The sequence below is a fragment of the Ovis aries genome, chromosome X, assembly GCF_016772045.2.
Source record: "Ovis aries strain OAR_USU_Benz2616 breed Rambouillet chromosome X, ARS-UI_Ramb_v3.0, whole genome shotgun sequence".
NCBI classification, from domain to species: Eukaryota; Metazoa; Chordata; class Mammalia; order Artiodactyla; family Bovidae; genus Ovis; species Ovis aries.
In genome coordinates this window covers 100,141,021-100,167,118 of record NC_056080.1, presented here as the reverse complement: position 1 = coordinate 100,167,118, position 26,098 = coordinate 100,141,021, and the positions used below count along the sequence as shown (strand labels likewise).

Genomic DNA, 26,098 nt, shown 5'->3' with positions numbered 1-26,098 from the left:
AGTCCAATTTCATTTCTTTTTTCTAGATGGCTATCCAGTTTTCATGCCATTTATTGGCCAGTATATTTTTTTCTCCACTGTTTGGAGATGACACCTCTACCTAAATTCCTGGGTATATTTGGGTGTATTTCTGTACTTCCAGTTCTTTTCCTTTGGTCTGTTCAAGGACCAATGGCACATTATTGCAATTACTAGAGTTATATAAAAGCTTTAATTTCTGGAAAAATTTCTTCCTTTACTCAAGATTTCCTAGTTATGAGCATTTCTTCATATGAACTCTAGAATTAACCCATCTAGGTGGAAAAAAAACACCAACACTTTGTGGTATTCTTTTTGGGATCATGTTAGATTTATACAACTTAGAAAGATAGGAAATGTTTATGATGTTAATACTACAATTTCAATTTGTTCAGGTCTAGTTTTGTGTTTCCCTGGATTGTTTTCTTTTCCCTTATAAAGGTTTTGGGACTTTAAACCTAGGTGTTTTTTTTTTTTCCTGATATACTTAATTGAAGCATAATTACTATACAATATTGTGTTGGTTTCTGCCATACATCAACGTGAATCAGCCACAGGTATACATATGCCCCTTCCCTCTTGAACCTCCTGCCCACCCCTCTAAAACCTAGAGTTTTAACATTTTTTGCTATTGTAAATGGATTCTTCATTATATATTCTGACTGGTGCTTGTATGCATGTGTATCTATGATTTGTTACCTTGGTGTGGGGTAGTGTTTTCTATGATTCAAAATCCAGAAGTCCTAACAGATTCATAAATGCAACTAACCCAGAATAAGTTTTGCATGGTAAGGACACCATAAGCAAAGTCAAAGAAAAATGATAAACTGAAAGGAAATATTTGCAACTCATATCACAAACAGCTCCTACAAGCAAATAAGGAAAAAAAAAAAAAAAACACCCACTCACCAGAAAGCAGGGGATGGCAAACCAAAAAGGTAAATAAATAGCTCTATGAAAAGATGGTCAATCTCACTTTTAAGTTAATAAAATTAATAAGAATGAGGATACTCTTTAACTACTGATATAGAAAGTTCTTCTGGGATATAGCATTAAGTGGAAAAACAGCTGGGTGCAGCATAGTATTGGGTTGGCCAAAAAGTTTATTTGGGTTTTTCTGTAATAGCTTATGGAAAACCTGAACAACCTTTTTGGCCAACCCAATATATAGCCCATGTTACCATTTATATATAAAGCACTAAAATAAGAATCTGTATTTGGAGAAACAAAGTATATTTAAACTAATAAAAGTGGTCACTTGTACAGGGCTGAGTGGATAGGCAATGGGGTGGGCAGGGATGGTGAGCAGGAAGTTTTCACTGTATACCTTTTTAGTTTTTTATTTTTGAAGCATGTAACTGTTACTTATTCCAAAATTTTAATAACAAATTAACTCCCTTGGTAAATTTAAAAACTTAAGAGATTTTACTTTTACACTTTACATTTACATATTTCACTTCTCATTTTTGCTTATTTAACTCACAGAAACAGGAGACACCTTTAGGATACAGGGCTTCCCCAATAGCTCAAGCAGTAAAGAATCTGCCTGCCAGTGCAGGAGACACAGGAGACCTGGGTTCGTTCCCTGGGTTGGGAAAATCCCCTGGAGAAGGAAATGGCTACCCACTCCAGTATTCTTGCCTGGAGAATCCCATGGATAGACAAGTCTGGCAGGCTATAGTCCATAGAGTTGCAAACAATTGAAAACGGAGGCAAAAATTTTGAATTCCTTAGAGACATACCCAAACAAAATGTGTAAATCAATGTGAAACTTCAGGTCTCCATTTTCTTTTATTTTTTAAAGTAATTTCTGTTCTTTACAATGTGTGATCACACGCACACAGGCGCGCACGTGCGCCTGCACTCACACACATACACATGATTTGAGATGGACAGAGAAACAAGGATAACCTTCAAACACAGACTTCCCTGGTGGCTCAGATGGTAAAGTGTCTGCCTACAATGCGGGAGACCTGGGTTCAATCCCTGGGTTGCGAAGATCCCCTGGAGAAGGAAAATGGTAACCCACTCCAGTATTCTTGCCTGGGAGATCCCATGGAAGAGGAGCCTGGCAGGCTACAGTCCATGGGGAAGCAAAGAGTCAGACACAACTGAGCGACTTCACTTCAAACACAAGGGTGATTTTTTTTTTCTTACAAAGTTCAAAATAGATTACATTTATGTGCTTTTTAGTCATTACACAATGTACAGACATGATCCATTTAATCATTTATGCTCCCCAAATGGTTAAACAATGAAGATTTTCTATGAAAAAGTATACATAAAAGCTTTGACTTTAGAAGCAAAGTACTGTTTCTTGCAAAAACCAACATCAGGCATATATCTTGTGTTTACCCTTGAGAATACTACAGTAGCAGTGCATAAATTCATTCTGTAAAAAGATCTGGAACATGATTTTCAAGAGACTCAATGCATTGTGCTCTCAGGTAAAAATCCTAAGTCAAAAGATCAATTACTACAACACTAACAGTTAAAACTGCATATATATGTTAGAGATCAGAAGAGGCTATAAAGAAATGTAAATAGTTGTGCTTTAGGGGACTTTTTTGGTAAAGTTGTTTTAATAATAAATACAAACTTATAAATACAACTTAAAAAATGTCTCAGTGACTGGTATAAAATAGACAGATATCAAGGATTTTTTATGTTGATACTTGGCTTAGAGTTTAACGGTGAAAAATCATCTCCACATAAACCACCTGGCATTGGTAGCCCCAATCTGGGCTAGTACCTTACAGTCAGGCAGAGGGCTATGGAGAAAAGACAAGTGATTTTCCTCCCATTACCATAAAGCATTATCCAGAGGTAAAGCTAGGGTGTACCAAGTAACTAAACAAATGTCTACCTTCCTTTAGAATTCTTAGACCAAATAGAATGGTCACCCTACTTCTTGATGGCTGGACCTATTCTGCAGTTCATCAAATGAATTAAATATGTCTTCTGTAAGAGACTAAGATAAGCATGATCCCTCAGTACTTTATGCTTTTTATTACTCTCTACATATTAACTGTAAAACTCGTATTTTGGAAACACCATGGCAACTGTTTATAATGATAGAGGACAAGGCATAGTTTACATAGGAACATTGATGTTCGTACCTAGGAAGTAAATGTACTTTTACTTTTAGGCTGGTCAGTTTGCTCTTTTAGGCCTTTAACTTTGAAGGACACATGACTGCAACAATCAAAGTGAATTAGAAAAAGGATGAGAAAATAACAAATGTCTTAATTAAGTCTTTTGCATGGGTGGCTTAGATGTAAAAAGAATTTCTTCAAACAATTTCCTAAGTGTCACTCAGAAGCCTCCTTGCTATCTGTAACATAATGTTCTGGAGTCCTTGGAATAAAATTATGGAGTAATTTAAAATATATATTATACATTTGAAATGATTGTAAATCATTCAATAGTTTATAGCATGTTAATGGGGTGAAATAGAGATAAAGGGCAGTCCACATTCATATTTTCAAGATAAATGTACTTCAGAAGTCAACTGAACTCCTTGTTCATGTTCTAAATATAGCCATTGTGATAAGACCTGAAAGAAAAAAATTGGAGCACAGTTAAAGACATGCATTATACAAAATCTTTACAGCACAAAGCCAGGCACTCTACCAAGAACTCAAAATAAATTTGAATTTTGATACTATACAGATACTATAACGGAAGATATCCAATATATAGTATTGGCAGTCATTGGATAGATTTAAATAAATCACTAATGTCTGGCCATGGCTAATTTTTTAACCATTAAATATATCCATTTTCCAGTCACATCAGCTATAATAATAGCAGACATGGCAGTTTAAAGTGTCAGTAAACGCAGCCAACTTTATCAACAGAACAATGTTAAGCCTATTTGTATTCCAGTGTCCTAGAGCCACAGAGACAAAAGCACAGTATTTCTGCTTAGCTTGTTTCTTTGGAAGAGACTCCATACATAGGAATTTTAATAATATAAGAATATACTTGGTCCTAAATGGTTCTTAAAAAGTGAGTGATAAAGTACAGAGAAGGAAAAGAATCACATAGGACTTGGGGCAAAGATGCCCCAAAAGGTTAAGCTGAAGTAAGCCTAAAAGATGAACAGGAAAGACAGAAAACAGTAAGATGGGCAGGCATTTCAGGTGAGGCAAGAACAAGGGCATGGAAGTAGGGCTCGGGCTCCAGATGAGCTTCGGGAGATCAATAGGGCTCTAACCAAGGATTTACATAGGGAAGCAGCTAGACAAAATTGACTCAGAGCATAGAGAGTTTTCAGTGTCAAACTATGGAGTTATACTTCATTCTATGGCTTATGGGCAATCATTGAAGGTTGTTGAGTAGAGAGTGGTGGTGCTGAAACCAACCCAGAATTGAAATCAACCTGACAGTAATGTGATGGATGATTTTGGTTGAGGGGGAAATAACGGGGATAAAAGGGGGAGGAATAGGAAGAGAAGGGACACAGAAGTCAGGGAGACAACTCAGAAGACAATTTTGAAGTTTAAAAAAAGTGAGCACACCAAGGAACTGAAAAGAGTTGGCATCTCAAAAGAGGTGAGAGGAGACAATGAGGAAAGAGTCATGCATCACCAGAATCCTAATCTTTGACACATGGTAGGTATTGAATAAATGTTTGCTCAGTTGAACTAATTAACTGTAAGATTTCAAGCCAGGATGACTGAAAGAAATGATTCAATAGCAGCCAAGGGAACTAGTTTAAAGAGAAAGGATCACAATATTAAACAAGGCTGCCTTGTTCATCTTTATCACTGTATGTGCTGTGTGTTTCCCTAATGTCAATTCCTAGAAGTGGAAATGCTGTATAATGGAATGTATGCAGTTCACATTTTATACATGTTTTGCATGCATGCTAAATCACTTCAGCTGTATCTGAGTTTTTGTGACCCCATGGACTGTAGCCCGCCAGGCTCTGCTGTCTATGGGATTTCCCAGGCAAGAATACTGGAGTGGGTGATCATTTCCTTCTCCAGGGGATTTTCCAGACCTAGGGATGAACCTGTGTCTCTTGAGTCTCCTGCATGGGCAGGGGGGTTCTTTACCACTAGCACCACCTGGGAATCCCATACAGTTGTAAATCAGCAAAAGGACAATAATGGAATAAATATAGTATTTGGTACTAGATAAATAAGTTCAAAAGAACCAAATGTAAGCCAATAATTAAATCTTAAAATACATTTTACCTCAAGATGCTTCTGAAGCAATTTTTTGTTTGTTTTTCTTAAAAAAAAAAAATCAAGCCACCATCATCACCCCATATACACATAAACCACCACTACCATCTCCAGGCCATAAAAATTGCCTACATAGGGAGGAGCATCATAGGGGTAGAGGACTAGGAAGTACAAACTGTTGGGTATGAGGCTCAAGGATGTATTGTATAACACAGGGAATGTAGTCAATATTTGTAATAACTGTAAGTGGAAAGTAATCTTTAAAATTGTGTGAAAATTTTAAAAAATTAAAAAGAATCAAATCAATTATAATCAATAGACCTTAGGCGAGCCATTTAAAGATTCTGGACCTTGATTCATGTTAGGAATGCTTGGTTTAGGTTTAATATTGAAGTGAAGTGAAGTCGCTCAGTCGTGTCCGACTCTTTGCGACCCCATAGACTGTAGCCTACCAGGCTCCTCTGTCCATGGGATTTTCCAGGCAATAGAACTGGAGTGGATTGTCATTTCTTTCTCCAGCGGATCTTTCCGACCCAGGGATCGAACCTGGGTCTCCCACATTGTAGACAGACGCTTTTACCGTCTGAGCCATGAGGGAAGGTTTAATATTAGTGTTTCTATAACTTTCATGTTTCTACAATGTATAGTTTAAGTGTTTAGGATACAATTTAGTCCAGAATAGATTTTTTTTTTTAAGAAATAATGGGATAAATAAAGGAATAATGCATTATTCTTTTCAAGAAAAAAAAAACTGCCTATGCTATGCCCCAATGCATCTTTAAAACACTTACCTAAGATATAAGCAGCCACTAATTTTTGATTCACACTTAAGTGGAGGTAGAGAGGCACCAGCGATTCCACATCCCCCAGCGTGGGAAGCATCAGAGCTGTAATACACACCACTGCCAGGAAGACAGTCAGTAAACTAGGTCCTGAGGAGACAGTTCTGTTTTCTGTAAAAAGACAAGAATCCCTGAGATTCTTTCTAAAAACAACTTAGATAAAAGTTCATTCATATAGACTGGCCACCACTCACCAGGATTCTTGTTTTGTCTAACTTCTCTGATACTTTCTCCATCATTCCCATCCCATGGGACCTTATCTGTTGGACTTATCTGGAAGCCCATTACAGGATGGAATGTTCAAGTGGCCATCATCCTTTCCCCACCACCCCACTGGAATTTGTAGAAAGTGTTTGAGCATGTATCATCTGCGTATGTTTACAAATTATAGGCATAAGTACTGTACTATTATATTTAATATAAAATATGCAAATAGAATTTTAATAGAATGGGCTAAAAACAGATAGAAATTGAAGTTCCAGCATTGTCTTCCTGTACCCCTCATGCACTACTTGTGTGTACTCCACCTTGGAGCCCACTGCAGTAGAGCTACAAGACCTTCTGGGAGTTTCTTTGGTAGACCTTGAGACAGGTTTGGTCCTAATAACTGCAGCATCCTGCTACCATTTTGGAAAATGTTAAGGCAGCAGACAAGGTTCAACTTTAATGTTATTAAAACTGCCTATGAAAATTCTTGCCCTCCACTCTACCTGCATTTATAGTATAGAAGAAAACAGCAGAGACAATATCCAACAAATAGTCTGCTAAATGAAATAACTCAGTCACAAAAGGATAAATACTACACGATTCCATTTGTATGAGAAATCTAAAATAGACAAACTCATAGAATCAGAGAGTAGAATGTTGGCTGCCAGGGGCCAGGATGCTAATCAATGAGCATAAAAATCTCAGTTATGCAAGATAAGTAAGTTCTAGAGATCTGCTGTACAGCATTGTACTTACAGTCCATGATACTATATTGTATACAAAAAGTAGTCAAAACAGTAAATATCATGTTGTGTTCTTACTATAATAATATAAAATTTAAAAACATTTATTATCAGGTCTGCCCTTCTACAGATCTAGCTGTACAGAACTATATAGTATTCATACCCATATTTTTAAGAAACCCACCAGCATTTTCTGTCTTATAGCTTTTCCCACTACCTTTCTTTTCATTAAAAGAAATAGCCAACAGCAACACAATCTTTGTGTTTTATTAATGAAAAACACTGTTTATTTTATTATTAGATGCAGCTTTTCTAAATTATTAATACCTTAGCTGTTGTGTGAAGCTTAATTGAGCCTCACCAAAGCCAGATAGCTGAAAATAAATTAAAAATTTAGTAATTATTGCTTGAGATGGAACAATAGCATAAATGCCTAAAAACAAGTCTGTCTTTTGCTAATGAATATAGTACTTTTTGTACTTGTTGCAAAGGTAAGTTTTCAAGGCAAATATTTCTGACAACTACACTGCTCAATGCAAACCCACAATAAAGATAATTTCAAGGAACTTTTACTGTTTAGAGAATTGCAAAAACATTCACATAGATGCTTGACATTTTTCAAAGTGGTGAGTTTTTCTGATACTACAGGGTTGTAAAAATTTTACAGATACAGAAAAAAAATAAGAGTTCTTCTGTAATCCCATCCTCTTAAGAGATAACACTGTTAATAGCTTGGTATATAGATCCTTGCAGATTTTATAAATGCCCATATAAACATGTAAAATGATTTTTTTACTTAAATGAGACCATATTATACATACTGTTCTTAAATTTTTCCTCTCACTTGGAAAACTATTTGAATCTCTTTTTATGTCAATATAGGACCATCTACCATTCTACTGTGTTGTTGTTTAGTCACTAAGTTGTGTCCAATTCTTTGCAACCCGATGGACTGAAGCCAGCCAGGCTCCTCTGTCCATGGGATTTCCCAGGCAAGAATACTGGAGTGGGTTGCCATTTCCTTTTCCACAGGATCTTCCCCACACTGAGCCACCAGGGAAGCCCATTCTACTAAATCCTTGTAAATGTCTGCATGACATTCCATCTTTTGAATATTTATAATTTAATCAATCCCCAATTTATTAACTTTTAGGTCATTTTCAATTCTTTATTATTATAATCAGTAATGAAGTAGTTTTCTTAAGCCAAAGAGCACTAGCTCAAACCTGGCATCAGACATAGCAGTTTTTTAGTAATATAATTAAGATAAACCCACTAAGATTCAGATGAATCCTTTTAAAACACCTTTTTAATGACCTGGGCTTTGGTATTTTGTGAAAGTATGCTTTGTGGGTTTCTCTTCAATTTCTGTTAAATGAAATATATATATATACACACATATAATTATACATACATATATATACATATAATTATATTTATGCTCATAGACAAGGTCTAGAAAGTAACATGGAACACATAAGGGCAGATTTGTTAAGTGTGTGGGATTATAGGTATTGTTTCCTTCCTTTAATTTATTACTAAGATATCTTTTTTATATACAATACATAAACTTGAGAAGAATTTCTCATTTTTACTGCCTTTCACTACATTTTCAGATCCAAATGTCAAGACATAGCCTCTAATCACTTTTCCAGCAAAACTCAAAGAGAGACCCTCACAATATTGTTGTGCCTATAACATACCTAATACAGCTAAAGACACGCAAAAATAATGACTCCCATAAAACAATCGCAATTTCTTTCAACATTTTGATTCAGAGAAACATAATGAAAAACCTAGAATTCCATATACTGGAAACCACACATAATTTACTATTAATTTAATAAATAAGAGAAGCTGAAAATATCACTTTGTGAGCCTAGATTGAATAAGTTACTGTTACACTCTATTACTTACTCAATTTCCTGCCGTATTATTAGAAGCACTGGGGTAACTACCCACAAATGGGACTTGCTGGCCGAGACTGTGGAGAGTAAGGAGCTCTACTGTGGTATTGACCTTGCTCTACAAAGTAGCAGGAGCCTTGGAAACTTTGTAAGATAAAGAAAAACAATCTAACAGACAACCAGGTGAGAGGTCCAGCCTTTCTACTGAGGCCCATGCACATATTTCCTGTATAACTACTCTGTGCCGGGCACTGTGCTAGGTGCCAAGGACATAATGATGAATCAGACAAATAAGGTGCCTGCCTTCTTGAGCTTCCTGACAAGGATGGCTTAGAGAGGTGTTTTCCCCCCCAAAACAGAGACTACCATGTACTATGCCAATATCACCTATTCTATTCATCTACTTACTCCAATTTTACATTAGAACAATTCTCTAATGTACCTGAGATACAAAGGTTCGTTATAAACATAAAATAAGAATAAAATGTTCAATTAATACACATTTGTATTTTAGGATGATTTTCACTTGAATTCTAACAAATTTAAAAATAAAAGAATTCTAACATGTATACTATCATGTGAATTGAATCGCCAGTCTATGTCTGACGCAGGATGCAGCATGCTTGGGGCTTGTGCATGGGGATGACCCAGAAAGATGTTATGGGGAGGGAGGTGGGAGGGGGGTTCATGTTTGGGAATGCATGTAAGAATTAAAGATTTTAAAATTTAAAAAAATAATAATAATAAAAAATAAAAATAAAATAAAATAAAATAAAATTTTAAAACAAATAAAAAAAAATAAAAATAAAAGAAAAAAAATATGTAAAACACTAAACCCTCTTGGGCATCACACAGTCTGTTAAACACAAAAGTGATCGCCAATGACCACTTTACTTTAAATTACAAAATTAACACCCCAAACCAAACACTCAGATGGCCTTTCTTCTTCTATAGGAGGCATTTTAAAAGAGGAATCTTGCATTTCACATAAGTCAACTTCACAGTACTGATTGGACATCAAAGTGTCCATTTGACGTCATCAAATGTCATCAAAGTGACATTTGACAGAGATTCTCTTTCAGCTTCAAAACATGAAAAACTAGTTCTGTCAGTTAATAACAGTTGCTGAGAAGAAAACAATCTACTAACTACTACCTAATTCCTTGTCTTGGTATCACCAGCGAACCTGGGCACTCCCTGCATGGAATGAGAAGACACTTGCCTCCAGCGAATGCCTGTCTTGTCAAAATAAACATTCTAAGATGAACAAACTGATAGGGATTTATGAAGTAATGTAATGACAAGTATATGGTTTTTATTCCCTTATATATAGTGTTGCGATTTCAAGAACAGGTGCTATCACATTCATATATCACGATCAAAAAGTCACCATGCTTTTCTATGGAAAGTTTTTTCTTCCTCCCTTTATAATAGGGTTGAAGGGAGATAATGAAAAGATCAAAGGATGGGGGAATGATGTCCAAAGTTGAATATGAGGATAGTGTCGATGTTGAAAGAATATATCATAACACTCCTGAATATTTAAGCTGGAAGGAAATGAGGAATGGAGAGGGATTCAATTAACAGCCCACAGGGGAAGGGGATATTATAATCTACTTAGTTTAATTAACTTCAACTTTAATGAGTTTTTTTTTCCAAAATAATATGAAAAGTACACTAAACTTGGCCTACTGCCAAGCACAATTTCTCTCCTTCTTCGAATTAATTCAATGAGAAAGGATATAGGAAAGTCACAGAAACAAAAGTACAGAATTGCCAAATTGTGCTAGCATTGTAAAGTACAGTGCCTGCAGTCTCAAGTTTTATAGACTGAAAAGCTCTGGCAATGACTGCCCCTGCCTTACAGCCCTGTCTAATGGAGTTATTTTCTCCCCTAAAAGGCCAGCTCGAGGTCTCTTGTTCAATTCTAGGTACCTGATCTCTACATTCATTTTTGAAGTACTCAACTAGGTTTAGAGTGGCAGGTTACTGTTCTAGTAATTATTCCTTGCTCCCTGCTTCATTGAAAGTAAGAAACATGTAAGACCTCAAAAGGACTTTAAAAACAACCCAAAGTAAAACAAAACAAAACAAAACACCAACACAACGCAAAGTACCTGGTTGAAACGACTGCTCAAAAAATAAACTTTCAGTTAAATGTTCTTTTATTCTTTTTTCCTCCTCTTCCTTTTGTTGTTCTTTTGCGGACGGGAGAAGAGTAGCCACAACCTCTTTCCTTCCTAAAGCCTTCCTCTGGCTTTGCTCGGAAACTTGGAGACGGAATTTGTCTATTACGCCATAGTGACAGGATCGAACATCTCTATGACGAATTACACTGAAACATTGACAAAGAAATGCAGTTTAGGTTTCAAACAGAATTCAGCAAGAGATTTCATACATATTTACTGAGTGTAACTAAATACTCAAATACAGAAACTTGTTAATGATTTTTTTAAATCACAGTATAACCCCAAAAGAAATGGGTAATTCTTAAATATTTGATGAATAGGAGTCTAAAATAAAAGGACAGGTAAAGGAAATTCCTTTTCACAATGACATTTTTTCCTGGATATCTCTGTGTAGCAATATTCACTAAAGAGGATATATATGAAATTGTTTCTTTCCCACAAAAGTCTCAAAAATTCCTATTGCCACTTATTTATTGTTCAAATAACAAAATAACAAACCTCACCCTAGACTCTAAATTGAAGTCCATGCACAAAGGCAAAAATAAGCAATCGAATAAGTAGGTAATCTAGTAAGACCAATGCAACAGAGGGCTAACAATACATTTCTGTATTTCTCTGAAAAGAGTATAAAGCAGTGTAATTTTTATGAAAGTTATCTTCAGTGCCATTCATTTTTACGTTATTCTTAATAGAGAACACAAAACAATTAGGTCAAAGGTTACACATTTATGGGGCAAGATACTATATTTCTTTGGAATAGTCCTTATCATGTACACAATGAAAATCAAAGAAATATGCAAAAAAACATATCATCAAAGATACATCATTTTATGGCTCTGAGATGATGAAAATATATGCCAGAGAAAGAACTTCTGCTGCTTATTCTCATGGAAGATTTAAAGCAATACAGTTTACTTGGTAGCTTAAATTAAGGGCTGGTCATTAGATCCATCTGGTCACCTCTAGTTTTAAAGTGAAAGTTAAATATGAACAGCTTGAACAAACAATCATTTATCTGACACTTGAAGACCAAATTATCTGGAAGAGCTCAGCTAACCTTTTCCAGATGAGTAGTTTTACACTTGCTTCCTGTTGTATAGACTAACTTTCAGTTTTATTACTGAATCATTTCAGATGAATTTATATCCTATTTTTCTCAGAGTGTAGCATTATTAGTCCCTCAATTGTCACTGTAATAGCAAGGTGTTCCAAAGAAGGCTAAATTCCCTATTACAGCTAGAGAAATGTACAGGATTGTTAGAACTTTAATTCCATAAATCTCTCTGCTATGACTAAGAGCACAACCATGAGGAAATGTTCATGGAAATATTAACAGACACCTTGGCTCCAACATAATGAATTATTATGTGGCCAACCTGTTTAGAAGAATTTCTTAGAACTTCTTAAAAAGAATGTTGACAGACAAACTCTCAGCAAAAATTCAAAATGTAATGAGTGCCAAGGTGAAGCAGCTTTAAGAAAAGATCTTTTGCAAGTTAAACACATAAATATCAACACACTGAAAACACGTTACCAGGAAGTGATTTTGACTTACATATCCATACAACACTGAGGCTTTACTGCACCTGCAGCGTCAACGACAACATACTTATTTGGAGTAGTACACAAAACTGAAAGAAAAAGTCACAATGGCCATTAGTGATTTTTTAAAAATTAGTTTCTACAAGTCAAAAATTAGTAGGGAGTAGTTCAATCCAGACAACAGACCTAGGAGACTCACCTTTGAACTTCAAGGCAAACTCATAGGGATTATAGAGTGTCAACACTTGCTTATGTGTTGACTGGTCATCTGCATAAAATATTAGTTCTGTGGGAAACACAAAGACAGGAAGATTTCCTTCCACTAACTCTGGCTGTCTTTTTTGTTGATGCATTGGCACTAAATCCCCCTCGCTGAGGCGTCGGTTTTTACAGTCTCAAATTTATTTGGGGTTTTTCTTAAAAATCAGTTAAAAATTCCAAAGCATTTTGGCAATCTGGAAAGAGAAGAGACAAAGCAAGCTTAGTGATAACTGTTTTTCATGAGCTAGCTGTGACTAGCATGGTTAGCATACATTAAAACAGTCCCCAAATCATTTAAACATGCCTTTGACTTTTCCTCTTGGCTTACTTCTACAGGTTCTGCTTAACTCTGCAAAGAAACTTACACATGCTCCTTTCACATTCAGGATATCAACCTATGATAAGTTACTTACAAACTTGAATACAGGAATAAAGAAGGCTTCCTATTTAATCACCCTCAAAGAGGTGCGACCAAAAGGTTGTCAGTATTTTAAAACCTCAGATTTAAAAAAAATATTTTGTTATAACATATTTTATGTGAGCCAATCAGAATTCTTAAAGAAGAAAAAAAATAAAGTAAGCTTCCATGATTTACAGGAGAAAAACACAAGACTCACTTTTTTAACACTCATTATTCAGTCAGTAAGTCATGTTTGACTCTTGGTGACACCATGAACTATAGCATGCGAAGCTTCCCTGTCACTATCTCCTGGAGTTTGCTCAAATTCATGTCCATTGAGTCAGTGATGCCATCCAACCATCTCATTCTCTTGTCACCTACTTCTCCTCCTGCCCTCAATCTTTCCCAGAATCAGGGTCTTTTCCAGTGAGTTGGCTCTTTGAATCAGGTGACCAAAACATTGGAGCTTCATCATCAGTCCTTCCAATGAATATTTAAGGTTGATTTCCTTTAGGATTGACTGGTTTGATCTCCTTGCTGTCCAAGGGACTCTCAAAAGTCTTCTCCAGCACCACAATTTGAAAGCATCAATTCTTCGGCGCTCAGCCTTCTTTATGGGCCAACTCTCACATCCATATAAGACTACTGGAAAAACCATAGCTTTGACTATATGAACCTTTGTCAGCAAAGTGATTTCTCTGCCTTTTAATACATTGTCTAGGGTTTTCATAGTTTTTCTTCCAATAAGCAAGCTCTTTTAATTTTGTGGTTGGAGTCACTGTCTGCAGTGATTTTAGAGCCCAAAAATATAAAATCTGCCACTGCTTCCACTTTTTCCCCATCTATTTGGCATGAAGTAATGGGACCGGATGCCATGATCTTAATTTTTTGAATGTTGAGTTTTAAGCCAACTTTGTCACTCTCCTCTTTTACCTTCATCAAGAGGCTTTTAGTTCCTCTTCCCTTTCTGCCATAAGGGTGGTGTCATCTGCATATCTGAGGCTACTGATCTTTCTCCTGGCAATCTTGATTCCAGCTTGTGCTTCTTCCAGGCCAGCGTTTCTCATGATGTACTCTGCATATACGTTAAATAAGCAGGGTGACAATATACAGCCTTGCCGTACTCCTTTCCCAATTTTGAACCAGTCTATTGTTCCATGTCTGGTTCTAACTGTCACTTCTTGTTGTGCATACAGGTTTCTCAGGAGACAGGTAAAGTAGTCTGGTATTCCCATCTCTTTAAGAATTTTCCACAGTTTATTGTGATCCACACAAAGGCTTTAGCATAGTCAATGAAGCAGAAGTATATGTATTTCTGGAATTCTCTTGTTTTTTTTTCTATGATCCAACAGATAGCAATTTGATCTCTGGTTCCTCTACCTTTTCTAAATCCAGTTTGTACATCTGGAAGTTCTCAGTTCACATACTGGAGAACAGTTAATACCAAAGAAGTTCTCGCATTATTGCAGATGTTCTTAGATTTCCCAACCTGGGGATCCAGCAAAGGGACTGGAACTCTCCAGGGAATCTGACTTTGGAGGTCAGCGGGATTTGATTACAGAGCTTCCACAGGACTTGGGGAAACAGACTCTTGGAGGGCACAAACAAACCTTGTGCACACAGGCTGCAGGGGAGGAGCACTGACCGCACGAGAGACTGAGCCAGACATGTCCGTGAGTGTTTGAAAGTCCCCTGCAGAGGAGTGGGTTGGCAGTGGCCTATCGCAAGGACAGGGCACTGGCAGCAGCAGTCCTGGGAGGCACATGTTGGCATAAGCCCTACCACAGAGCCTGTAGACTCCAGAACTGGGCCTCCCCAGGTCAAACAACTAATAGGGAGGGAGCACAGCCCCACCTATCAGCAGACAATTGGATTAAAGATTTTTTGAGTGTTGGCTCTGCCCACCAAAGCAAGACCCAGTCTTTCCCATAGCTAGTGGCTCAGAGGTTAAAGCGTCTGCCTGGAATGCGGGAGACCTGGGTTCAATCCCTGGGTTGGGAAGATCCCCTGGAGAAGAGGATCTGGAGTGGTAACCCACTCCAGTACTCTTGCCTGGAGAATCCCATGGAGGGAGGAGCCTGGTAGGCTACAGTCCATGGGGTCACAAAGAATCGGACACGATTGAGCAACAAACTACTACTAGTCCCTCCCATCAGGAAGCTTCCACAAGCCTCTCATCCTCATCCATCAGAGGGCAGACAAAGGAGTCAAGAACTACAATCCCACAGCCTCCAGAGCAAAAACCACAATCACAGAAAGCTAACCAAAATGATCACATGGATCACAGCCTTGTGTAACTCAACAAAGCTATGAGCCATGCTGCACAGGGCCACCCAAGAAGGACAGGTCATGGTGTAGAGTTCTGACAAAATGTGGTCCACTGGAGAAGAGAATGCCAAGCCACTCCAGTATTCTTGCCTCAAGAACCCCATAAACAGCATGAAAAGGCAAAAAAAAAAAAATCATCATTACAACAATGCTTTAGTTAGTGCCTCTGGCAGCATGGGTGGGACAGTTCTCTTAATCATTTTTCTATTGAAACCCACAAACAAAAATATCTTGAAAAGAAGGTGAATATCCAAACTTCCTGAGTTTTCTATGAAAATTCAAGTCAGTAAGCAAGCCTTGACATGCAAGTGGCACCATGCCTCCCCTCCTACATCAGTACACAAGCTTTGTGAGAGCTATTTTCTTCCAACTTCAGAGACCTTTTTGGATTCCTTCTGGGCCTCTTGAATATGTTCCAGAATGTTGTAGCTGGCAGAAGTCTGCCTGTCTGATAAGTAATGTTTCTGCATTTATTTCCTAATCTAATTTTGATCAACATTCTTATTTAGTTAGCACCCCAAATATGGCTTTGTAAAATAAAATGTGAAAACAAAAACATACAATCACAGAAAATGTCTGAGTTTCACCCTGTAGATCACAGCTTTGGAATAGGACACAAACCATTTAATACTTTGCACTCAGGTTCTCATACACTCAAAGAGAAATATTAACAAATGATTACATTGTTTGGTTTCTACCAGCTATCAGGGCTGTGATTCTGACTGGGGCTTTGTCCACTTTTATCAAATAGGATACTGTATAATCATGTATGCACATTTTTATTCTTTTTTCCCAGCTGAACATTGTTGTTGTTCAGTCGCTAACTCATGTCTGACTCTTCGTGACCCCATGGGCTGTCCTTCAACATCTCCCAGAGCTTGCTCAAACTCATGTCCATTGAGTTGGTGATCCCGTGCAACCATCTCATTCTCTATCGTCCCTGTCTCCTCCTGCCCTCAATCTTTTAGGTGAGGAACTATGTCAAGAGCTGCACAGAGATACAAAAATGAATAATGCACTGACCTTGCTCTCCGGAGACTCTAGTCTAACTGAAGAGACAAAACAAATATTTAAGCTACTTTTATTATAATGCATGCTGCTGTATATAAAGTGCTAGGGAATTAGAAGGTTGCCTGGATAACTCTACCTGGAAGAGAGGCCAGGAGATAATATTTGGGGTGGCCCTTAAAGAAAAGAAAGGCTTCTGTGTTGGGGGGAGTAAGCAGGGAAGGCATTCATTCCTGGGGATCAGCATAAGCAAAGACACAAGAATGTGAAAGTAAGGAAGAAGCTTGGTAAGGTCAGCATCCACAGGCTGCCCCAAACCCCACTTTCTATCTGTACACTTACAGCATGCCTATAGCTCATATGTGTTAGGTTGTTGTTAGTGTTTTGACTAAGCTCAAAGCACTCGACATTTTTATTAATAATAATATTTTACATCTGTTTAATTTACAACAGATTACAAACTTATTAATCATATATGCCGAATGAATTGATATATGTAAAGCCTTTAGCACTTGCTATAGGCAAGGTGCTACTCTAAGTATTCATTGCTATTACTAAATTAGGAAAAGACCAGACAGATAAAAAAATGCCAGAAGGCCTCTCTTTGTCAGTATTCTTTCCACTATACCAAACTAACTGTCCATTTCAATAAAAGAAAACTAAAGTTTTCTGAAAAGCATCTGATAAAATTATTTTACTTCTGAGTTTTCATTTGCCATGAATTTCATTCCTTTGTTAAGAGCTATAGACATTTCTATTTGGATAATGTACTCCTGGAAGTTTGGGATACTTTTTTGAATAGGAAATGATAAGCTCTACAATTACTTTCTTAATAAGCTTAGCTATCAGGAATAAAACAACCAAATTTGGCATCACTAAATAGTATTCAACATCTTACTCTAAAATTCAAGGTGAGAATTTAGCTTATGATAAAAGGTAGCATCTCTAATTTGTGGAACATAGTTCAGTCAAATGTTGATAAAATCAGGTATCCACCTAGAAAAAAGTTGATTTTATGCCTCACTCCTTTTAAAATTCTAAAATTTAATTGTAATAAATCCCAAATGGAACAAAGCTTTAAATGTATTTTAAAAAAACATAAAAGCACTAGAAACCATGGGAAATCTGTTTTTTATATAATCTTAGGCTCTCTAACAACCAGAAACCAAAAAATAATAAATTCAACTATACAAAAAATTTTAAAGTTCTGCATGGCAAATACATTTTATAAGTAAAGCTGAAAGAACATTTTCAATTCATAGCACAGGCAGTGTGTAATTCCCCTACTATATATAGAGGACCCACAAATCATTAAAAAAAAGATAATACAATATAAAAATGAGCAAACACTGTAATATTTTATAGAAAAGGACATACAAATTGTTTTTAAAGTTACAAAAGTATGTGTAACTTCACTCACAAGAGAAATACAAACTAAATCTATACCAAAATACATGTTTTTACCTGTCAAATTGGCAAAAATAAAAATGTTTGACAGTACATAGTGGGAGCAATCAGGCATGTTCTTACATTGCTTGCAAGGATATAAATATAAATTGGCACATCCACTATACCTGCTAAAATTAAATGTACATAACCCTCAGATCTAGAGATTCTACTTCTAGGAATGTGTTGGGCATAAATATTCCCAAGCATTCCCCTTGTGTGAAATCCTGTATGAGAAAGGTATGTGGGATTTTTTTTTTGGGGGGGTGGTTTTTCTTGCAGCACTGAGTATTAATAAAGTAATTTATGTGAGGCACATAGAATGAAGCTTGGCATGCAAGAAGGGCTAGTTGTTGCAACAGCAAAAGACTGGAAACAGCCTAACTGGTCATTAATAAGAGAGTCATTAAATTAAGTATGATATAGTCATTTGTTGGGATACCAGCTATCTATCAAGAAGAAAGGGGAAGCTCTTTGGCAGGGTGCAATGCAGACTGTAGGGTATGCTACTATTGGTGTGGAAAGGGGAGATAAAAGACTATGTAAACCTATTTTCTTGGATATGGGTAAAATATCTTTGGAAGGACAGCCAGGGCTACCCCTGGAAAGACAAACTGAATGGCTGAGGACAGGGGTGAGAGGGAGTTTTCTCTGAATACTGTTTTATATCTTTTGAATTCTGAACCACATGAAGATCTAATTTAAAAGAAAAAAAAAGTTGAATCAAACAATAACTCTACTAGAGGCTAATTTGAGAAAAGTGCCAGTTTTGAAACATAAGGAATTTAGAAACCACGTGTGAAAAATCTGCTAACTGCTCTTTCCAATTTGTGATCTTTTAATAACATTGAAAACCTTAACCTATGTGTTAAATAGAATGATTTTAATTATTTAAGATATGTTAATATGCAAAGAAACTCAATACAATGAGAAAAAGTAAGATTTATTTAAGATGACTTGCAAACCTAGGAAAATGTAAAACTTTGTCACAAAGGAATATGAGGCGGTTTATAAATCTGACTGAGAAGTCAAAATTAAACACATAAAACAAGTGCTAAACTCTTGTTTCTAACCTCAAGAAGTTAGTTGGCACAGGTCAGAGTAGATTATTAACTTTAAATGATGGCTTAGTAGAAATTCTTATTTTTGAATTTTGAAACTTTCTCTTTATGAGTTAAATATTTTCTCATGTATCATGAATAGGCTGTCTGACCCCTGGTCACCATTTTCAGCAGTTTACTATTTCTTTTCAGATTTCTGTTGCCATTTTTCACTTATCTTGGCTAAGATATAAATCTCCTCCCAAACTCCAACCAGTGGAGATTAGGGAGGAATTAGCACCAGGTCACCAGTGCAATATTATAGATTCTGCCAACAAACACAATGGAGTGTGACACCTGCCTTTAATTAATGGTTTTCCGGAGACTAACACTTTTTTTTTGCTCTAGTCAACATTGCAAAATGATAAAATGCAAAAATTCTGGGGACAGATTATACATTAAGCTGGCGAAACCTCACGGCAAATCAGTTAATAAGGTTGCTTTCTGAAAGTCAAGTACACAATCAAAGAATGTCCGCTCCTAACCCTTCTCATTTTACCAATAAGAAAAGCAGGCCCAGAGTGGTTAAGGGTCTTACCCAAGGTTGCACAGGATATTGGTGGAAGAACTCTGGTTTTCAGACTCACACTTCCCTATACAATAATCATCTCCTCTGTGTCTCAGTTCAAAAATCCTGCTTCCCTGATGCTGGTGGCCATTCATGCCCTCATCTCTAGAAAATTCCCCTGCTTTTCCATAAAAGAATTCTCAAAGGATGACCCAAAATTCAAGTCTTGATGCATGTGTTTCCTTTTCAGTTTTATCAAGGGAAAAAACACAAACAGAGAGACAATTTCACTTACTAAGTTGCACATACTTTCTTTTCCTGATTGTGAAAGCAGAACTATGGCTGTCAGTAACCAAAGTTTGAGCTTCCTTTGTGGCTCAGATGGTAAAGAAACTGCTTGTAATGTGGGAGACCTGGGTTCAATCTCTGGGTTGGGAAGATCCCCTGGAAGAGGCCATGGCAATCCACTCCAGTATTCTTGCCTAGAGAATCCCCATGGACAGAGGAGCCTAGCACACTACAGTTCATGGGGTCTAAGTCGGACACGATTGAGCAACTAAACACAGCACAACCAAACTTTACTTTATTCTTCCTCTCTGGACACCAACATTTTACACATTCTTCAAAGCCTACTTCAAATGTCCCCTCTTTGTTGACTTCATCTACTGCTCTAATCTACAAGGATCTCAGTAATTTTATTGCATTATTTTTTTAATGTACTTATTGCATAGAGTGAATAATTTGACATTATGACTCTCCAGATTTCAGGCATAATGCTATATTGTTTTTCTCTGGGGTTGTGTTTGTTTTGTTTTGCTGTTTTGTTTTTTGCATCTGAAGACTAGAGATCAGTGTTAGGCATTAGAAGATACTGAACTCAGCAGTTAACCTACAGGTGTCCACTAATAACTGGCTCCTCCATCAGCTCCCTTTCCCCATAGCTGAACACCCTTCATCCGCAAAAGACAGGCAACTGATCCCAATTAGAGGAACAGTAAATCTATGGTGGCTACTTGCCATGGGCTGGGATAAGAGAAGAACGGAGACCATCAGCACTCCCAGCTGCCTCTCCCCTCCTCCCTCCTTCCCACTTCCCTCTCATCATCCCTGCCTCCTTCCTCCATGCCCAACTAGGCCAGCAGGGTTTAGAAATCTGAGGCTCTAATATACCCCCGACCTTACAGAAAGACGACACCACTCAGAGCTCCTGGTACCGGAAACTGCCTCATCCTTTTCCTCTGTATCCAAAGCACAGAAATGCAAACATTAATGAAATTTGAAAGAAAACCTTATGTGTGCACACCACCTTGTGACCAGTTTGCAAACTACTCTCCCTCTAAAAAAAAAAAAAAAAAGAGCGAGCGAGCCTCAACACACTGAAATCGGCACCTATACTTTCTACCCTCAGTTCTGGGAGGAGACGGATACTCCAAAGTGTGACCATTTTCTGTCCCTGTCACTTAGGATGGACCAGAGGAAGGGCAAGACAAGGCTCTGAGATACACAGGGACGTTTGCCCTCCCCACCACCTACCCTTTTTGCCAGGGATAGGAGGCTGCAAGAAAAATGAAAAAAGTAATTCTTGGGGATTCTTGTATCAAACTGGTTCAAAGTTTGAAACAGTTAAGCATGATTCGAAGTACAGGCTGCCCCAGAAACTAGTAACCCATCTGCATGGCTACAGTGTACCACTACTTACTACCTGTCCCTGGCTCTTGTGTTTACTGATTAGGGCACCCAGCTCCACCTTCAGGCCAGTTCCCTTTTATCTGGGCATAGGGGCTATCTCTTTCTTCCATACATGGTGCAGTCTCTGCCAATGGCCAACTAAATAGTATGTAGTGAAGAGCAATATGTTCTTTTGCTTTACTCTCACTGGTATTAAAACCTCTCTTTCCTTCCCATTTCATAAAGTCAGCCTTCCTCATCTCTGAGCTTCTAGTATTATCTGTTAGGCTTTTTAATGGCTGGTCTGTTCCTAAAATTGACTCTTGTTCACAAGCAGTGTTCTAATGTTCACGCTATATTAGATGGTTCACTGCTCAATATTAGGCAATTTTGTTTTTATAAACTTTCTAGTTTTTTTTTGTATAATTTGATATCTTACAAGATTGACTGCTATAAATGACATGTATTGCTAGGCTATTACATATTTAAGATGTAAAAATTAAGTAGTGTACATTTTAAGGTTTAAAAGAAATAAGGATGGGGAATTCCCTGGTGGTCCAGTGATGAGGCCTCTGTGAAGGGGGCATGGGTTTGCTGTCTTGTCAGGGAACTAAGATCCTGCATGCTGTGTGGCATGGCTAATAAATAAATAAATAAAAGAAATAAGGATGCCCTCCAATAATGTCTTTCTAAAAACATTTCTTTCTAACTAGTTATTTGCAACCTTTGTTTTACAAAATCCCAATATGTCTTCAGTTATTTCAAGATGTATGTACAATTCTCAAAGTCCATATTAATTAACTATATGAAATACACATGTTGCTATGTAGAGCACTCTCAGAAGTTTGAGGATCACAAATTATTTCAACATTTACTGAGCACTTATTATATACCAGGCACTGTGCTAAGGAATACGGAGAAAAGATGAAATCATGGTCTCAGCCTTCCAAAAACTCAGTCTAGTACGAAAAATAGATATACACAGTAATTAGGATACGATGTGAGAAGAATTAAAATGCTGATAGATACAAAATGCTCTGGGATCATAAAGAAAGTGACAGTCTGCCTTAAATAGGGGTTTGCAGTAGGAGTGGAGGGAGATGGGGGTGAATTCCAAGGAAGAGTATTTGTGGAGGCATGAAAGGGACTCTTAAAATGAGCTTTAGCATTGCCTATGGTTAAAAAATAGCATGTGTGGGGGAGCAGCAAAAGAGAAGTCTGGAAAGGTAAGCTGGAGGCAGATGGTGAAAATCTTCTAAGTCAAGTTTGAGAGGTTTAGACTTGATCCTGGATGCCAGCATTTCTCAAAATGTGGTACCAGACCAGCAGCAGCAGCTTCACCTAGGAACTTGCTAGAAATGCAAATACTTGGGTCCCACCTTAGACCTATTGAATCAGAAATTCTAGGGTTGGGGCCCAGCTCTCTGGTTTTAATAAGCCCTCCAAATGATTCTGAAGCACACAATGCTTTGAGAACCACTGCTGCAGGCCAAGGGAACCTTGGAAGGATTTAGAACAAGGAACTGACTGGATATGATCAGAAGTAGGAGACTGGTTGCCACTTACCACTCAAGCACAGGGCTTGACTCCAAAGTAGCTACCATAAAAAAAAAATATTAAATGAATGTGGCATGGAGAGGTGAGGGGCTACACTAAGGCAGGAGTAATGGAGAAGAAACAGATTTTAAAGATGTTTTTCAGGCAGCTCAAGTTGAATCAGGTGACTAGGATATATCCATACAAGTGTGACCAAAATGGTTTTTATATAAAAAGCAAGCTATAATCTTGTCCACTGTATCAATTACTAAGTGTTTTAAGAAGTGAGCCACACAGACTAGAAAAAAGGGGAAGTCGAGCAATTTCTATGTGTTCCCACAGGGTCAAGAGCAAAGCGTGCCCTGGCATGTACATGAATCTTCTGATCTGCTTGGCTGTTCTACATCTCCCTTGAAGTTAATAAACTGGTATTCATATTAACATAGAAATCTTTTGTGAGTTTGGTTAGTATGAATCAATCCCTGAGACTGACTGATAGTTTCTGAATGTGCTGGCAAAAGGCAATTTTGAAAACCTGATACTTGTTCTGATGATCTAATCAAGGTACTGCCAAGATGAAAACCTGCTATAGCCTTTTTATTCTAATTTCATCACTGATCACATAGCCTGTTTAATTCAGGTAGAAGCTGGAATGAGTAAAAGAATCAGACTTTGTACTATGCCCTGAAGGTCAAGAAAGTCAGGTGGAACTGTTATTTCTAATTTTGGAGGCAGGATTTAGCTGAAGCAATCTTCAATTTCTTGACAGAGAGGAGGGAGAGAAAGGTACAGGTCAACCTACATGGTTAACTTACCAAATTACCTAATGTGAATTTTGCAGAATGCGATTCCTATTTCTATTAGGACTCTGGGTACTTCTTGTTATGTACTGCATGTTCCTTTTAGTTGATATCAACATCTTGGCTTATTTAACCAGCTTATTTTATCCAAGAATAGTGCCCAATCAAAAACTGCACTATTTTGTGGAATTTGGACGCTATAAGGGGCTCTGGGAATTAAAACAAAACTTTCACATTACAGATGAAGAAATGGAGGGCCTCAAAGAATAAATCAATTAATCTATTTATTGTAGGGCAAGGTTCTCCAGAATGCTACAAAGTGGCAAAACAAGATTCAGAACACTAATAATCTGTTTCAGACAAGATTTAAAATTTCTCTTTCATTTTAAACTTTTTAAAATCAGAAAAAAGAATGAATTACTTTATTGAGCTATTAGACACATGGGAAGCTTTTCTTGCAGTTTCTTGTTTTCTGCTTTTCAGAAATTGGAGTTATATGTAAAAGATCAATGAGAAAAAAAAATTGAAAGCAAAAAATTTAGGAAGAAAATGTGCAAGAACAATTTAAGGGGAGAAAAATGCGTTATGTTATAAGCTATTTGTTCTATTTTCTATCTTTGCCTATATTTTATAAATAGAAAGAATTGAAGAATTTCAAAGATCCTGGTATGTGAGTAAACGTCTTATTCTGAGAGTTCTAGAAATGCTTCAGAAACTAGCTTAATCTTGAATCCTGTTTGGATAAGAAGACGTGAACAACTTGAAAGGAACATTTGGCCCTGTTTCCTGTTTTCCAAACTTCCCACTGCTTTATAAGCAAATATACGTGTAATCTAAAAGCTGGTGTCCATCCCCTATTCAATATCCTGTATGTGATATTTTCTCCGCAGAGATTTCCCAGCACTTAGAGAAAACAAGTGGACAAGAATTTCATCATCAAGAATGTATTATTCCCGTGTGTGCCCTGCCTGAAGAAGATTTTCCCCTTCTGTCTGGAATTCACATTAACACAATGCATTCTGAAAGTACACTACTGTTTTTTAGGCAAGATCCAAAGGACCCAATTTTTCAGGTTTCTGTCCTCTTTAGCGCCCTCAAAGATTAAAAAAAAAAAATCCGGACTTTTTCCCCCCAAGTTAGGTCTCCTCGATTCTACTGGGACAGAAATGCTACTTCAGTCCAAAGAGGAGAGATGTCAGCTACTTTATCCAGGGGGAACACCACAGAGCATTGACGAAGGGTTGGAAGGCTGAGCAGGGAGATCAAACGGTCCATCTTAGGACTTCAGCTCCACCAGGTTGGGGCCCTGCCTTTCCAGCCCTCGTCCCCACACCGGCCGGCTCCATGTGAAACCGGTCATGTGAGCCTGTTTACAGCCGAGCAGCTGGTGCAACCATCAGGATTCGTGCGGAGGTCCAGGAAAGGAAAAGATACAGGCCACGTACCCCTTACCAACCCCCCACCCCCCATTATTGATATTTCAAGAAGGCGTTTCCTGTCACTCCCAGCCTCTCCGCCCCACTTTCATCGCCCTCCAGCGATCCCGGGACTCCTCGCTCCAGCCCAGCCGATTTCCTTCCAATTGCTCGCCGCGGGGACGGGCTGGGCTGGGAGGAAGGGCGAGGACGATGACAGCCCGAAGAAGGTGTCGACCTCCCTCCCCTAGCCCTCCTCGAAACATCCGCTAAAGAGTTGTCCCTGGAGTCTCATCCCCGGGGCAACCGAACTCTGTCTGGCAGGCACCGGGAGGATCCCGAGCCAGCTGCCTCCGCCCGGGCAAAAGCGAAACACACACAAGCCGGCCCGACCCTGGGGCGGAGATCCGCGATCGGCGAGGCAATTGACAGTCAGAGATGGGGCAGCAAAGACTCCATCTGCCTTCCCCCCACCTCCCACCCGCGTCCCGGAGCCGCGGAGCCCGGCTGTCAGTCACAGAGCCAAGCTCCGGGTTTGTGTACGGCTCATTCTTTCCGCCGGGTCTCTCGGCAACGTAACTTCCACGTCTTCGCGAAGTCGGAGAAAGTGGGTGACGGGACGGTAGGGGACTCTCACCTCGGCAACACCGGCTCCTCGGAAAGCAGCTGCGATTGCTCCCTCCGGTCCTTTGTCAGCATCTCTAGGCTGCACTGCCTGCTGGGATACCGGAGGACTCAAATACCACCTCTCTCCGCCCTCGAGGATGAGCTGCAGTTGCGGGGTGGGTGGGAAGAAGGAGAAGAGGTGGAGTCGGGGGCGGGGCCGGATCCAGGGGCGGGGCTTCCTTGCTTGCCACCTGGTCTCTGGGTTTCTCCCTGCTCTCTCTGATCTGCCCCTCCTCTCTTTCCTGCTACCCCTTGAGGAGAATGTGAACTCTTACAGAAGACAGTCTCTCGTTGCACTTGTTAGGCAGTGATCCTTGAC

General features: G+C 38.3%; 1 protein-coding gene across 2 annotated transcripts; it reads right to left on the bottom strand.

Moving 5' to 3' along the window:
* Window positions 1-1,790: 1,790 nt before the first annotated feature.
* MOSPD1 (motile sperm domain containing 1) lies at window positions 1,791-25,834 on the bottom strand. 2 transcript variants are annotated; one of them, XM_027962998.2, is made up of 6 exons: window positions 25,751-25,834; window positions 12,843-13,098; window positions 12,657-12,732; window positions 11,030-11,247; window positions 6,005-6,166; window positions 1,791-3,574 (listed from the first exon to the last, which is right to left on the bottom strand). In XM_027962998.2, exons 2-6 carry the CDS (start codon window positions 12,994-12,996, stop codon window positions 3,543-3,545), a joined length of 642 nt encoding a protein of 213 aa, XP_027818799.1. In that variant the 5' UTR covers window positions 12,997-13,098; window positions 25,751-25,834; the 3' UTR covers window positions 1,791-3,542. The 2 variants fall into 2 exon arrangements, with proteins under 2 accessions (XP_027818799.1, XP_060263493.1); XM_060407510.1 differs by having other exon boundaries at window positions 1,791-6,166.
* Between the last annotated feature and the right edge of the window lie 264 nt (window positions 25,835-26,098).

Coding starts and splice junctions, on each gene's coding strand:
- MOSPD1 (XM_060407510.1), bottom strand. CDS start 12,996: ATGCATCAACAAAAAAGACAGCCAGAGTTAGTGGAAGGAAATCTTCCT. Junction 11,248..12,656: donor CCTCAGTGTTGTATGGATAT/GTAAGTCAAAAT, acceptor TCAATGTTTCAG/TGTAATTCGTCATAGAGATG. Junction 6,167..11,029: donor TGAGCAGTCGTTTCAACCAG/GTACTTTGCGTT, acceptor GTCTTTTTACAG/AAAACAGAACTGTCTCCTCA.